At 37.6% G+C, this 17,091-nt stretch overlaps 1 protein-coding gene across 2 annotated transcripts in view; it reads left to right on the forward strand.

The window, feature by feature from the left end:
• RHOQ (ras homolog family member Q) overlaps positions 1 to 17,091 on the forward strand; it is a 36,801-nt gene that overhangs the window by 13,846 nt on the left and 5,864 nt on the right. For both annotated transcript variants that reach the window (XM_039347483.1, XM_039347482.1), the window contains exons 3-4: positions 13,041 to 13,205; positions 15,507 to 15,602. In XM_039347483.1, coding sequence (XP_039203417.1) covers positions 13,041 to 13,205; positions 15,507 to 15,602 — 261 coding nt within the window. The remainder of the gene's footprint in view (positions 1 to 13,040; positions 13,206 to 15,506; positions 15,603 to 17,091) is intronic.

Genomic DNA, 17,091 nt, shown 5'->3' on the forward strand with positions numbered 1-17,091 from the left:
GTCAATATGAAATTGGTGGAAAACATGAATTTTTTAAAGAAATATATCAGCCAGGCAGATTACAGTATGAATTCTGTGTTTCATTACAGATTCATCAACATACCAATAAGATATAAACTTGTGTGATCTGCGCTAGGAAATTTGGGGTTCAGTAAAGGGAAATCAAGTGACCAAGAAGGATATTTTGTAAAGTGGAAAAGATTTATCAGGAATTATTTAGTGCATGTGAAAATGCAATAACTATGAATAATTAGTCCACTCTGGTTACACAATTAAGTCTCTAAAGCCACTTACAGGAAGTTGAATATCTACAGGGCTCTAGCTCAAGTGTATGTGTTCAGTACACAGACTGTAGAAGTGAGTTTAGGGAATCCCCTGTGTTTAGGAAATAAATTACTTACATGACCACAGTGTTCTTGAGCTGATTAACTTATACAGGAGGGTTGTTTGGAAGCACAAACTATGGCTCAATGTATGAAATACTACTAGTACAAACTGGACTTTGAATATGATATCTGAATTAGTTTTTATCAGATGATTAGAGAGCAGGCCTGCACACAAATAAAAGGGAAAAGGACATTGATAAATTAAAAATAATTGCATTTCGCAAAAGAATAGCTGTTTGGTGGCTAGCAGGGCAGCAGGAGAGACAGAGCTAGTGGTGTCATTGAGGCATTGGAAGTGCCCGGCAGCAGTTTTTTGGGGGTGGTGACATTTGGCAGTGATGAATTTAAAGAATGGAACAGGCTGCTGAAGTTCTTCGCAGGCTACATGTTCTGCCGTACTTACTCTAGGGCTCTCAAATAAAAATAAATTACCCCCAATACTAAAGTAGAATGATCTTATATTCCGTTGCGTAATCCAGAGCTTTCTTTGTTACAAATTGTTTAATGTAGGTGTGTTGTGCATGTTATTTTTGTAGGCGTGTATGTTGAGATTATTACAGTCCATTTTCTTCTTTTTTTAGACTTGCCATAGTCTCCAACTTTGTCTTTATTTGAGTTGCAGCTTTAAAATTTTTGCATTCATTGTGTTTTACCTGTAGAAGATTATATACTCTTTATTCTCCCTGGCCTTTCTGCAACACCATCAAAAAGCAATTTTAAAGCACTCAACTTCAGAATACGATAAAAAGAGAGGAATTGGATGAATCATCTTCTGGGGGATTTTACAGGTCCTCATTACTGAGATGTGCTGTGGAAAGAGATTATAATGTAGATCCAGGACTGGGACTTACCTCTCTTAAGCCGGCAACTTTGAGTATAGAGGGGTGTTTCCACGTACCATTTTTAGCAGCACTAATGGCTACCCTTCAGCACAGGCTGGCTGGCTTTTTTCACCAGCTTTGACCAATTGCTATTTTTGGTTCTATTTCTAAAAACAGATGGTTCTGATTGAGAACCTTTGTTCCCTACAATTCCTTCCTACAATTCTAAGCAATAGATGGTTGGCAGTTCAGCAATTACAAAATCTAGAGACGTTTCTCAAGAGTGTGAAGCCTTATGTAATTTTTAATAAGATTTGCCCAACCCAATGTGTTGATCCTTTGACTTTTCGAAGACATTACCATGGTATAAAATAACACATTTAGAACATTGAAAGAAACAGGAAGGGAAAAGAGAGATTTTTATCATTTGTTGTGGATTGGAAGGGGATGGAAACAAGGTTGTAACCATTTATTCATTCTTTTAGACAGGTTCTTAATTTTATCACCACCCACCCTTTTCAGAGAATATAACCAACCTTTCTATACTGACTCATGGAATGATCATTCTATTGACTGATTGGTACCTTCTGGAATATTGAAAAAGTTTTTCTCTATGCTGTTTCTTCTTTGTGCTGTGGAAGTCTTGGATAATTAGACATAATTAGACCCTACCCAGGTTTATGGAAGATATTTTGTCAAACCATTCTATCTGAACCCGAAACTAAGATAACCTCTGTGTTTGCTGTTCCTTATGTTCTGTCTATCCTGAAACATATTTTAAGGCCTCTAGAACTCTATTTCATACTACAGAATTTCTGGAAATTATAGTTCCAATGCATCTGGAATTTGCAAAATTGGGGAAAAGTAGTATAAGAAATGTCATTCAGACATTTTCCTAATCACCCTAATTATTAAGAATTGTATTACAATACTTTAATACAAAATAAAAGCAGAAACCTAAAAGCAGGAAGAAAAGAAATTGGAATTCTAGAATTGGTGCCTAACAATGAAGGGTGTCTTTAAAATCCTTAGTTTAGTTGCTTTTTTCCACATTAACCAACATAATTCATTTGTATTTTTCTAGTGTATACAGGAACTCTTAAAAGACCTCAGGAAAAGGATGTGTATGTATGTGCATCTATTTGAATATTAAGAAATTATTTTTTTCTGTTTTATCATCATTCTTCCATATTAAGAATGAAGGACCTCCCCCCAAAATGAAAAAAAATGGAATTCACATTAATCAGCAGTCAGATTCAATTGGGAACAATACAGTTAGAGTTTTGAATGTCTGCAAAATAAAGGAACTATTTACCAGTGCAGTAGTTAGTGATAACACAGTCATCTAAGCATAGCTATGTTAATTGCTTTAGTGACCCAAATGAACAAATAGCTTTAGCTGTTTCACACTGGGATCTTTCTTTGAAAAATGTCTAATGAGAATGGAAATAGGGATCCAAAGGCAGTGAAAGCTGTTGGGAAACACAGATGTTTGGGTGAGTGGGGAGATGGGTACCTTCAAGGCAGTGTTGACTCATGGTGATTGCCTGGACAACTAACTGCAGTTTTCTTGGCAAGATTTTTCAGAAGTGGTTTGTCTTCTTCCTAGGGCTGAGAGAGAATTGCTAGCCCAGGGTCACCCAGCAGGCCTGGTGCCTTAACCACTACACCAAACTGACTCTACACATATATGCTGTACTTAGGACACTAGGACATTTCTGTGGCATGTATCAATTCAACTCCTGAAACAAAATTTAAGAATTATAAAATCCATAAAGAGTTTCAGAATAATCAGATTTTGGAAATCTCCTAGGTCAATATCTGACTTGTTGCTATCATTTTGAAAATGTGACTTTTTAAACAAGGTGCAGAAACCAGTCTTATGATGAAGCTATTAGAACAGGGCTTTTCAACCAGTGGTACGGGTACCACCTGTGGTACATTGGCACCTGACAGGTGGTATGCGATCATCCTAAAAAAGTGATAGTGGGGGAGGGGAATGAGCTGAACTGGTGGCAGCACCACACAAGCCTGAGTGAGAGATGGCTGGAGCTGCAGGGTTGTCAGGACTCAGTGGAAGCACCAGGATCAGCACCAGGCTCCAGCTGGAGCTTGGCACTGATCCTGGCACTTCTGCTGAGTCCAGAAGAAGCGCCGATCAGCTGGAATGTTGCAGCATCTCCAGGGTCTTGTGATTTACATTCAGATGCTTGGCAACTGCTTCATATTTATGATGGTCACAGTGTCCCAGGTTCATGTGAAGTGACCTGCTGCAACCACCAGCAGACGAGGGGAATAAAAACCAAACACCCCCTCACCCCACCGCCACTTCCAATCCTCAACAAAAATGCTCACAACAATGGAAACCTCGGACAGGAGGAAGAGCGCCTCTGGGCGGGCAGGCAGATGTCTTACTCGGCTGTGCCTTGGGGGGCACTTTTTTCAGTGCCATTGTAAGTTCAAACAGTTACTAAGCGAACTGTTGTAAGTCGAGAACTACCTGTACTTTATCACTTTTTTCCCTTTTTTTTTTTTTTTTTGGTCATCAAGTTTTCGACACCTTGCTAGGTGACTGGTACTCGGATATTGCCATATCCTAAAAGTGGTACAATGGGTGAAAAGGTTGAAAAGCCCTGTATTAGAATATGGAGATTAAAGGATCTGAGAAATCCTTGCTGCTCTCTCAGCTTGGTTGTTTTCTTGCAGATGTTTTATTATCCAAACTAGGTAATATCATCAGTGTTAAATAGTTTGGATAATGAAACATCTGCAACAAAACAACCAAACTCAAAGAGTACCAAGGACCCTTCATTTCAACCCTGAGCTACAAATATTTTCCTTTATCAATTAAAAAATATCTTTTAATTGCCAAATGGTCATGATATTCTGGCAAACTGTCTTCCAAATCTCAACATGTTTGGCCTTTTCTGATATATACAGAGAAATAATGAGTTCTATGTTTTTTATGTTTAATGGCTATGAGATTATTTGAACCCTATGATGCTATGGGTATTTCCTAGACATCAAACTATGTCTAGGAAGCTAAGCAGGGTTCAGTTAGGGGAGTATTTGGATGAGAGGATTCTAACTACAGTATATTAGAGCTGTTGATCAAACTGGAAAAGTAGGTAAAAATAAACATCCTGGAAGCCAGCAATAGCTACTTACTTTTATACATTATTGTCAAAAGAATTATGTAGAACTATCCATGAAGTGACCAGAAGAAATACAACTTGAAGGAGACATAACTGAGTTTTTCAGATTTCCTGTCATCTGAAAATTCAAAAATTAACAGTACATTATATGTTACCAAACAGCTATCCAGTTTCCATTTAAATATGAACCCTACGTGTTGGTATATAACAATTAAAACATGAAATAAATTTTCTGTTCAAATTCATTATCTCCAATATCTATTATACTTCCTCTTCCTTTCTATGTGGATTTTGCTGTGGATGTGTTTTAATGTGACTTCACAGGTACAATAAAAAGAAAGTGGGGGCAATTGCTTTCTTCTGTTTACCAAGATGAACATAGAGCATGGATAGCCCAATTTCCATCAGATGATAGCCTACACAGATTATTGCATGATATACAAATGGAGCAGTTTTACTTCTCTTTTTGTAGCTTTAAATTTTTATTATTTCTAAACAATTTGTTTTCTTGCATAAAATAAGAAGAAAAAATACCTGGAATTTATTTCACTATCCCAGGACCACATGAAGTGAATTTAACAACAACAACAATAATAAAGTTGGAAGGGACCTTGGAGGTCATCTAGTCCAACTCTCTGCTCAGGCAGGAAACCCTATACTCATCTATCCCCTCATCCAAATCATTGATGAAGATGTTGAAGAGCACTGGGCCCAGATCAGAGCCCTGGGGCACCCACTACACACTTCCCTCCATGTAGATGCAGTTCCATTGAGGATCACACACTGAGTATAGCGGTCAGTCAGCTACAAAGTAGTAGGTTGTGGTCTACTTTATCAAATGCCTTACTGAAATCCAAATAAATTATATCCACAGCATTCCTCTGGTCCACTGATTTTGTCACCTGGTCAAAGAATGCAATAAGATTTGTCTGGCATGATCTGTTTTTGACAAACCCATGCTGGCTTTTGGTAATGACTTTGTTTGCCTCTAGGGGTTCGCTTGATTCATTGCTTGATTATCTTTTCCAGAATCTTCCCAGGTATTGGGGTCAGGCTTATAGGTCTGTAGTTTCCTGGATCCATTTTTTTTTTTCCTTTTTCGAAAATGGGAACTATATCAGCTCTTTTCCAGTCCTCTGGTAGTTCCCCAGTGCTCCAGGATGTTTGAAATATATAGTTCAGTGCTTCTGAGATCACATCTGCCGGTTTTTTCAGAACCTTGGGGTGTAGTCCATCTGGTCCTGGTGATTTGAACTCATCTACAGTGGACAGGTGCTCACTTACCTATCTTGTGTTTCTAATCTGTTTTTACGGTACTGTTTTTGATAGGTTGTGACTGTTTTTTCCCTTTGTGTAAAGACAGATGCAAAAAACGAGTTGAGTAGTTCTGCTTTCTCCCTGTCACGTTCTTGCCACTTCCTCCCACTAATGGACCAATCATTTCCTTTACTTTTTTCTTGTTTGTTACATGTTGAAAGAAGCTTTTTTTATTATTTTTGACTTTTGTTGCAAACCTTAGTTCATTTTGAGCCTTAGCTTTCCTCACTTCATCTTTGCATGCTCGGGCTATTTGCTAATATTCTGCCTTAATTATGTGCCCCTTTTCTACTTTTTATACTTGTCCTTTTTGTCTTTCAATTTATCAGAGAGTTCTTTTTGCAGCCATGCTGGTTTCTTTTGAGAACTGTTATTTTTCTTGTATTGTGCTAGACTGGGCTTTTATAATCTCACTTTTCAAAATTTCCCAAGCTTCTTGAGTTGTTTTCCCCTTGAGGATTCTCATCCATGGAATCCTTCCCAAGCTCTAAGTTTATTGAAATTAGCTCTCTTAAAGTCCAAGACTCTAGTTTGACTGTGTTCTATTGCTTGTGCTTGCATAATGTTGAATTCCAATATTGCATGATCACTCCCTCCCAAGGTTCCTGTGGCTTCAACACCTTCTATCATTTCATCTCTTTCACTATCCCAGGACCACATGAAGTGAAGATACCTATCCCACATATCTCCAGGGTGGCCTGGAGTGCACTTCATCCCTTTCCCCAATTCCTCAGCTTTTTCCTTCTTCTGCACCAATTAAGGATTGTCTGATATATTCTAGGTAATTTTCCTCAGAAAGACAGGAGGAGGAGGAGATGACATATACTGGAGTTGATCTATTCCACAGGTGCTTCCCTATGGAATATTTCTAGTTCTACTTAGAAGAACAGAATTGAGTAGTTTATCATTTTTCTCTTATGAATTTATTTTGGAAAAACGGATGAATTAAATATGGGGGACTATGGGAGGATGGATTCCAACAGAGAAACACCATCATTTTGGGTTTGATACAGGATGAATGAATACTTTGTCTTCAAACATACCAGCTTGGTACTGCAATGTGAAGTTGGACTTGGGTTGTAGTGATTGGACTAGGGCAGGGGTGTCAATCTGCTGGCCCGCGGGCCAGTTGCATCATGTGGAGGCCGCGCTCACCCCAACTCCAGCAATGCAAAAAAAGTTGCGATACATCACGACACGTCATGTGACGCGGCGAGTTTGACACCCGTGGACTAGAGGGAGTTAAGCAATGATGTTTTTTCATATCCTGCGATTTTAAAAAAATGTTGATAATACTGTGGATTGGAATGGAACTTTCTACTTCAAAGCATGTGCTTTATTAGAGTCCTTTGCCAGTTTAGGATTACCATATTTCCTCCACAGAATTAATAAATTGTTCCATAGAATTATGTTTTTTAGATATCTAGCGGCATTGAGAAAATTCAATACAAATCAGGCTACACACTGATTTCCAGAATTGTGACTGATGAGACAACTATTTAACCCTTTTGATTTTTAAAACAACTTCCCTATATTGGGGCACAGTTTAATTTTTTCCCTGAGAAAGAACAGGGGTATAGATTGAAATTCATTGAGCAGTTTGTAATTGTTTCTGTAGGCTTCTTTGGCTCTCAGTTATTGATTGTAGTTTCTGGGTGAGTTTAATATTCTAGAGGATCATACTTGGAAGACTGTGTAGCTGCAGTGATAAAAATGGATGCTGCTTTACCCAGGTAAAAGCTAGTATGCATATTTCCCCAACAACTTACATGTGTGTTTTATCAGCAGAGGAATTTGACATTATATACTGACAAGCATATATTTGACAATATATACATACTCCTAGAACCCTTATATTGTAGATATTTTACTTTTTTTTAAACAAATTTTATTGGTTTTTTAATTTCTTAAAACAAAGTATTCAGGACACACCGTGGTGCTGGGGTAATCAAACATCCTAGAACAAAACATATATACATAGTACAATCAATACATCAAATATTCCCTTTCTTTTTCCCTCAAATAGCATAGTATATTTGAAATATCCAATTCTATTTTAAATTTATTCAACCTGAACCTGTTTTTAAGCTTTATAAATTTACAATACCGTAATCAAATTAACTTTAAATAAAGACATTTTCAATTCAGATATCCCTTCCAAATATGTTCTACTTTCTTAATTTTATCAAAATCTTATTTATTTCTTCTTCCACTAATCTCCCCTGTTTAAAGTAAAATATTAATCTATCCTATATCTATCTAATCTATCTATTAATCAATCTCTCTAAGCTAACAAGATAATCAGACCTTAAATCATTTCAATCCATTAAACAGAATTCAAATCTCATCCAATTATCATAACTGATAACATCCATATCATCAAAGAATCACATCATCTTATTAAATTTCAATTAATTAATAATTCAAATCAAATCTAAAACATCTCTTCAATTTTCTTCATTCCATTACATAATAATTTTCATACAAATGAACATAACATTTTAAAAAAATTCTTAATATTCTAGATTACTTTTAATCCATTATATAAAAATATCTCATTTTTAAACAGAAATATTGATCTATCCTGTTGTTGTTGTTGTTAATTGCAAAGTCGTGTCCGACCCATCGCGACCCCATGGACAGCGTTCCTCCAGGTCTTCCTGTCCTCTACCATCTTCTGGAGTCCATTTAAGTTCACACCTACTGCTTCAGTGACTCCATCCAGCCATCTCATTCTCTGTCGTCCCCCTCTTCTATTGCCCTCAATCTTTCCCAGCATTAGGCTCTTTTCCAGTGAGTCCTTCCTTCTCATTAGATGGCCAAAGTATTTGATCTATCCTAGACATATCTAAATGTATATATCTATCTATTCTATGCATGTCTAATCCATCAGTCAAACAATCTCTTTAAGCTGACAAAATAGTATCAGACCTTAAATCATATCAATCCATTGAGCAGGATTCAAATTTCATCCAGTTAGTTGTCATAGCTAAGCATCCATGTTATAAAACAAACAAGTCATCTTATTTAATTAACATTCAATTAATTATTAATTTAACCCAGATATAAAACATCTCTTTACTTCATACTCATAATCTTAATCCTTACATCAGTCCATGGTTCTAGGTTGCCTTTAATCCAATATATGAAATTTTAAATTTCATTTTTCAATCTTATTCTAGGTTTCCTCTTATGCCAGGCAGGTTTCCATAGCAAAGTTTCCCTTCCAGATGATGAATCTCTTTTTGTTGCTTGTAGTGTCATTTGATTCGATGGAAACCATCTTGGTCTCTGCATTGGCCCTCTGTATCTCTTGTCCATAAAGCCTCATTGCTTGAGAAGTTCAAAACTCAGTATTTGCTTTTCCTGGTCTTGCTTATAGGGCAAAGTAAAATTCTCTTTATTCTCAATTAAGTCCTCTTCTTGTATAATCTGTTTTGAACATTATCCACCCCCACAGATCACACAACTGGCTCAAATTATCTTTTCTCTTGATAAATAGTTTGAAGGCCAAATCATCTCATCTCCAAATAGTCAACAATTCCAATATTAACTTTTGACCAGTAGATGTCCTCAGTAAACTAAAAAGACTTCTTCAAACGCCATTTTTTCCTTTTTTCTATTTTTTAAAGGAAGAATGGAAAAAGAAATACTCTACCAATAAAATACCGTTCCAAAAAACCAACAATTTTTTCTGTACCTCAACATGAATAGAGATATATAGTCTTTAAAAAAGTTTTAATCTGTCCTTTTATAAAATGCCTTTGTTCCCACACATACAAAAGCCACTTTTTTCAGATGGGGAAGTAATTCCAACGAAGCTTTTACAGGCAAAAACAACATGGGGTGAAGAGAGGAACAAAAGGGGTCTCACCGGGATCATCCGCGGTGGATCTGTTATGCTTAGATGTCAATGTGACTTTTGGCTGGTGCAGCAGGGTGGTTGGCCATCTTGCAGGCCGATCTTTACTCCATCGACCCTAAGGAGATAGCTGGAGACACGGGGGAAGCTGCCGCCCTCCCCTATCTACCAGCAAGCCTCCTCCTCGATGGTCGCCCCTCCAGGGCGACTTTCGACACCCTAGGGGGTCTACCGGTGAAAGAAAGTCCGGACGGCATGGAGACGAGTCTCCAGGCATGACCAGTGTCACCGTGTTCTGGAATCAGAAGTCTAGATATTTTACTTTGATCAGTATATTTAATCACTGGTCAGGATTGGTGAGACAACATCTAGGTTTTCTCACAATTGGACTTGAACATATTCTTCAACTAGAAACTTGAATAACTTCTCATCCTCTGTGTATTATTGGAATTGAATTCCAATACATAACTGTCAGGGCCCCATCGGAACCCGAGGAGGAGGAGGGGCTGGCGCAGGGGGATGGTGCAGTCTCTATGGTTCTGGAGGAACAACCTGAGAATTAGGACAAGGCAGTCCTGGGCCCATCAGGCCCAGAAAGAGTAGGCAGGGAAGAAGAAAGGGCTCAGGCTGGTCAAGGAAGAGCAGAAGAGCTCCAGAGCGGTAGAGAAGAGCAAATGCCTTCCCCGCCCGGTCCCCGAGTGCGAAGAATGGAAAGAAGGCAGAGTCAGGGCAGGACAACCCGCCCCTCCTCACGAGGTTCACCTGGAGAGTAATATTTAAGGAGACGCCGTGAGGAACACTTGCCAGGAACAAGTGTTTGTTTTCAGATCACAGTCCCCCTGCTTTCGCCTTGCTTTAAGAACTGTTTTTGTTTACATCAAAGACTCCTTTTTGCATTGCTTCAAGAATCTGTGTTTGCTCTGTGAGTCAAAGACTGTTTTTGCCTTGCTGTGAGGACTGTTTTTGGCTTGCCCTAGCCCTGAAGATTCTCTCTTCAGACCTGCCTTGCCTTGGACCCTGTCTTGTTTTGAGAAGTGCTCCTTGCCTTGGACCTTTGCGTGGCTCTGAAAACTGCCTTGGCTTTCTGTCTGGACTTTTGCCTTGTGGACTTGCCCAGTAATTAAGGGCTGTTATTGGGGGGAGGGGCTGGGGGTAGAGCCTGCCAGATCAGTGGAAGGTCATTTGTTAACCCTTACCAAGAGCAATAAAGAACTCTCTGGAGGCCGGCCTAGTCTTGCCTATCTGGGTCATAACAATAACAGAAGGCAGCTTTGAGAAATGAGGTCCTTCTTACAAGACTTTAGTTCCTTAAACATGATTTTATCTTCAATCTAACAACAGTGTGAAGACAGTACACTCTGAAAACAGATTTAATTTGCAATTATAGAGTTACTTTTAGATTTTGCTGTGGTTTCCATCCAGAAAAGATTGTGTTTACTGGATATGACGACGCAAATACAGAAAGTCTTAGGACCATAAAGATTACAATGTTCCAGGTGGCTTGCTTTTCACAATCAGAGGTTAACTGTCTTTTGTACGTGAAAGTTGTGTTTTTTGATGTTCGTGGCTAGTAGTCTCCATGAAATGATATAATGAATGTTTAAAATGCTACTAGCTTTCAGCACACCCATTAACAGTAAAGTTTATAGGCTGATTGCATTGTATGAATTTTTGCTTTGTTTGAAATCTGTTTTAGTTAACTGTTTCATTGGATAATCTTGAAAGAACTGTATTTTAAGAGAAATGAAGAATATATTCTTATCATCTACAGATTTTACATATTTTTATTCTCTGTGACTTTTTTTTAAAACAAAACTAACATGAAAAACCACATAAAGTTTTTCTTTAAAACATATTCCATTCTTGCTATACATAATCACAGGTCTCATTACTCTTACTAATTTTATTTCTTTTAGGCTAGGACATCCAAAACTGAGATTCATTATGATGCATTGGCAATCTTAGCTTTAGAAGTACGTTTCAAAGACTGGAAGCAGGGACTTTCTTTCTGCCTTATTAATCAGTAAGGTAAAATACATAATTATGTCAGTGTGCTATCCATTTCATACTACTACTTCATTTGAGAAATACTCAAAAAAGTAGGTATTCTTAAATATAGGTTTGTAAACAGTGAGATTCCCCAAGAATCTGTTAGCAGGACACCAGTTTTGATGCAATGAAGAATAATCTAGAATTAGGACTGAACAGGCAGGCTGTACAAATAATGGATAACCTCATATTATTTTGAGTAATTAACAAAAAAGGGACACTGAATGAAAGGATCTCTGCATATTGGGCTTTAAAATGTCAAATATCAGTGTGAGCAAGTGATACATATTAAGACAAAAAAATCTTAACTTGATATATATGCTACTAGAGTCAGAACTATAGTTGCTTCCCAAACAGGGAAGAGAACCTGCAGTTATCATTGAGATGTTCCAATAGAAGAGAATGTATGCAGGATTGAACTGTGCTCTTCTTGGTGCTTCTGAGCTTGGCTGTTTGATTAAAGCCATTTCATTACCAACTAATATCACACTGATGATATTACCTAGTTGGGTAATGAAACCAAGCTCAGACAGCACCAAGGACAGCACAGTAGAGAGGTTAACATCCAGCTGCTGTGAAAAAAGGAAATTCCATCCTTATGGAAGGAAGTAGTAATAAATCTTTCAACATATTTGTATTACTTCTGTTGTAATAGAAGCAACACGTGAAAGAAGTGAAGCCAATGAGTAAAGGCTACAGTATTTGAGATGTATAAGATTATGAATGGAGCTGAAAAAGTGAACAGGGATTAGTTTTTATGCCATATAATAAGAATATCCAATCCCTTGCAAGGAAGCTGCATAATGAAACAGTCAAGACAGATATATGATATGACAGATATATGATATCAGAAATTCAAACAATTATCACAAGATGTTGTGGCTGCTAACGTGAACTACTTCAAAGAAGACTTAGTTAAAGTACAGCTAATGGTTTTGACAGCTGTTTTAGGCTATTTCCAGGATCAGAGGCAGCAAGTCCTGGATATCAAATTGAGCCCTGCAGGTGGACTTTCTATTGGCATCTGATTGGCCTTTATGGATAACGTATTCCTAAATGTTTGATCCGATTCAGAAAAAATGTTTTTAAATGATATTGGTGTTTGTTTTTTTAGACACTCCACAAAAATATTAAAATCAAGCAGTATCCACAGCTTGGCTTAATGTCTTGAAAATATATCCATTATTCCATATATTGTAGAAGCTGACTGGGAAGGTAACTGTCTGATTTTTATAGTAGTACTACCACCCAAATGGACCAAAAGTAGGAGGAAAGGATAATCTGCAATTCATTGGAAAAAGCTTTTAATTTTCAGTTTATTTAGCATGAAATACTGAGGTAGTGATTGCTTAGAAACACCAGCATCTGTATCCATTAGAAATGACTGTGATCAAAATTCACATTTTTAGTGAAAAGTAATATATATGTGTGTGTGTCTGTCTGTCTTCAGGAAGACTATGATCGCCTCAGACCGCTGTCATACCCCATGACTGATGTTTTCCTCATCTGTTTCTCTGTGGTAAATCCGGCTTCTTTTCAGAATGTGAAGGAGGAATGGGTACCAGAACTTAAAGAATATGCACCAAACGTACCTTATTTATTGGTTGGAACCCAGGTATGTGGCTCAAACTATCTGTCTGTCTATCTCTAGCTATACCTACCTACCTACCTGTCCATCCATCCATCCAAAATAGCAAGATATTTTCTTCTTTTACAAAAAGCACATGCACTGCTCGTTTTTGCCTTTGAAATGTTATCAGAACCTTTAAAGATTACTGAAGTTCCTTCCTGTGATCTTTACTTCTCTAACTCTATTACTATCAGCTATTAAACAGATCCCTAAGTTCTTCAAGGGCTGTGCCCATTCTAATTGTTTCTGTGTCATGATGCCCTTCTCAGAATAGTGCCATTTTTTTATTTTTCCCTGAAAATTCTTTTCAAATTCATCCTTTCCCATAAAATCTTTGCCTTAACCAGTTATAATTCAAATGAAGTCTAAATACCTATAATTTCCTCTTTGTCAGATAAATGTAGCTTCTCCCTCTTTCTAGATCAAGCAATAGTTTCCTCAGCCCTTGCTCTTTCCAAGCATGTAGGCTTACATTTCTAGTTTGCAACTAAAATAACAAGAAATGCATCCAAAGCAATCTAATTTTAGAGCCAGAAGGGACAACTGGAGCCCTCTAGTCATTCTGTGATTAACACCATTAGTTGTAAACAGGCCTTGAAAGACTAACTATGGAATAGAGAAACTGTCCCAATGAAGAGAGAAAACAAAACTGCATCTTAATCTATTTTTGTTGCTCTTGTTAGGGAACGAAGTCCTTTGACAATGCCCCCCCCCCTTTTGTCCTCTTTATGGATTTTTAAAACTTCTTTCAGCATTTAAATTGAGAGCAAAGCTCTGTGTTTGATATGCTTATGTACAAAAAGGATCTTTGCTCATAAACAATAAAGCAGCAGTTATAGGACCCAAACAGCTGATTCAGACAAGCGTGGGTATCACATGCTATAGCTGGATGGAAAGAAGAGTCTTGTGGTCACCACCGAGTCTCCTTTACTGATAAATATATAGATACACATCTCTATGTACCCTCTGGGTGAGAATAACTGGTTCACCCATTTTTACTGTGACTGTGGCAGTCTGTGGGCTCAGTGCCCACCACTGGTTTTCCAAATAGAAATGTGGGGGTATGTGCCCTGCCACTGATGCTAGAAAGCTGGAAATCCCTGAATTCATTTTCTGCACTAAGGAAATTTAAAAATGGCTTGTATTCCCCACCCCCACCTATCAATTTGTCTCTATGCAATATATCTAAATGATTTCTATGAATGAGTTGGCTGCAAATCCATCAGCTCACTCTTACCTTGAAAGACCTGCTTGAATCAGCAATAGGGAGCTCACAAATATAGAAACAAGCTAGCTCCGTAGAGCTGCAGCAATTCTAAAAGGCAAGTTTTATTATGGCTTCAAGTATGGCAGTTGAGCCTGAAATAAATTTGTTTGATTCTCAACACCTGAATCCATGAAACCACAAAGGTCCAGAATTTATTCTGAAGCTGCAAAGAGTAGTTGTGTCTATGAAATAACTGTTTCACAATTATCAGTTTACAAGTAGTCATGCAGAGACACTTTCAAGCTCCCACTCAGATAATGTTCTACAGACCTTGAAAAACCTGACTTTTTTCTCAGGTTCTGGCTTAGATGGATGAAGCCTCTTGCTGGGTACATGATATATGTTTGGGGCCTTTGGCTGGATTTGCCATCTTGTTTACTTTTTTTAAAAAATGTAATTTGTACATCTGTTATGTTTTCTGCAGTTGGTGGTGCCTAAATGAAATAAATCAATGAACAAATATGTAGCTGCAAATGGGTTGGGGAACATTTAGCCTTTCTTCCTTCCAGCTACCAATTTTCTTCTGCTAATTTCCTCCAAACTTTTTCTTAATTGATTTCTAGTCTCAGAATAAGCAGAAGAAAGAAAATAAGTAGAAAGATAAAACAATCCTCGCCTCTCATATTTAAATTATTGACTTCTTGTGTGCTCTTCGCTTCTTCTATGCAGAGCTAAAATTTTGGGAAAATGCCTTTTGAGGGTTTTCTCTGGAAATGTCATAGGGCCTTTTAATTTGCACACAGTTCATTTGAACCACAATGTACATTACAGAAATAGGCTTAAGATTCCAATTAAAGCAGAGGTTATAGATTGAATTAGCCTGAGTTAGCTGTGGTTAAATCTCACCAAGTTCAATATTAATCATGCCTAATTTAAATCCTAAAGTGTTCAGTGAGATATCAGCATAGTTACCTTGTATTGGAGCCACTTCTATTTTCTTTTTTTTATAAAGTCTGTGATGTAAGGTTTGATTCGTAACATGTAGAAGGACTACATATCTTCTGTAACTTTCCTAACAGATTGATCTTCGTGACGATCCTAAAACATTAGCAAGGCTAAATGACATGAAAGAAAAACCAATATCTATGGAGCAAGGTGTTAAATTAGCAAAAGAGGTAAGCTGGAGATTTAGAATTCAAATCTTGCTTGGTATTATGTGTACTGCATTTCCCCTACCTTTATTTTACCTTTCTGTATGAAAAGACTTGCAGCAGCCATACAAAAGGATCAGTCCAACCTACAGGTAATCATTGATTTAAGTCTATTCATTCAGCAACTGCTCAGAGTTACGGCGGTGCTGAAGAAATGGGCTTATGACCAGTCCGCGAAGTTCCAACAGTTCCTGTGGTCCTGTGAGTGTAATCCAGAGGCTCAGGTGCCCAGCTACAGTTACAGTGTCACAGTGTGCCACGTCACATGATTGCAATTTGCAACCTCCTGTCATCTTCCCACAAGCAAAGTCAATGTGGAAGCCACTAGGGAAGGTTGCATGTCACCCCTGTAAGTTAGTCCTGCAGCTTTTTCTCCTGAGGAGCCCATTGAAGAATACAAGAGTACTTGTACTCCGTAGCACATCTGCACATCATAGCTCCTGCCCACTACATAGTGCACGCCCTACCTAGCATTCCTCACCTGACCCACTATGTAGCACAGTCGCTCCCCCACCCATTTAAAAATCCAAACATCCTGAGGTTGCAATGGCTGCCTGGAATGTCGTCATAACGCAAGGACTATCTGTGTTTTAGAAGCTGCTGTTCATGGCAACAAGAAAGTGTATTTCTATGTAAATCCCTTTGAGTCCTTGGATATAGGATATAGAGGACATAACTCTAATAAGTAAATAAAAATATAAAATCAGTAGACCTTAGTATAGCATTTTCATGTAAAAAAAAGAGTCAAAAAAAAATAGGAGGGGGACAATTGCCCTTTAGTTCAATTATTTCCAGATTATATAACAACAGTTCTAACCTAATGACCTCCTGATGATTTGTTATGTTATACATCACATTAACTGTGGACAATAAGGGCCATAAGGAAGCTAATGTGGAGGATTTGCTTTTGCATAAATTACAAACACTGACATTTTTCTGCACATGGGCTCTTCTTTCACCTTTCTTACATTAAATTATCCCTAAAATTTAATACTGTATTGCTCCACCATTTTCTCCATATGTGACTTCTTTCCAGACTTCCTGCATGGCCAGCTGTCAATATTGTTTGGCGTGGGCAGGATGTGCTCCCAAAATTCTAGCTGTGCCCACAATATCAGGGAATAAACTATTAGCCTTTGTTTTCCAAATGGACCAGTGCTACTTTTTGTCTCTTTCAGTGAGAAGGAGCAGCAAGAATGCAGATTTTTATACTACATTTAAAGGCAGCTATGTAAGAATTAAGCAGTACATAATCTTATTGGTTAATGCAGCTGTTTTGTTTGTGAATAAAATATAGAATTATATATTATACTGTAAGTAAGAGTTCATTTAGTACTTTTCAGTAATTAAAAGATAACTTACTTCAATACAAGGCAATGGAACACAGTGAGAATACGTTTGAGAAAATTAAAATAATCACCTGAATTTTTAAGTCTCCAAAGTATAATATTTA

Source organism: Crotalus tigris, unplaced genomic scaffold (genome assembly GCF_016545835.1).
Source record: "Crotalus tigris isolate CLP2741 ecotype Arizona unplaced genomic scaffold, ASM1654583v1 scf7180000018081.1164505, whole genome shotgun sequence".
Classification (NCBI taxonomy): Eukaryota; Metazoa; Chordata; class Lepidosauria; order Squamata; family Viperidae; genus Crotalus; species Crotalus tigris.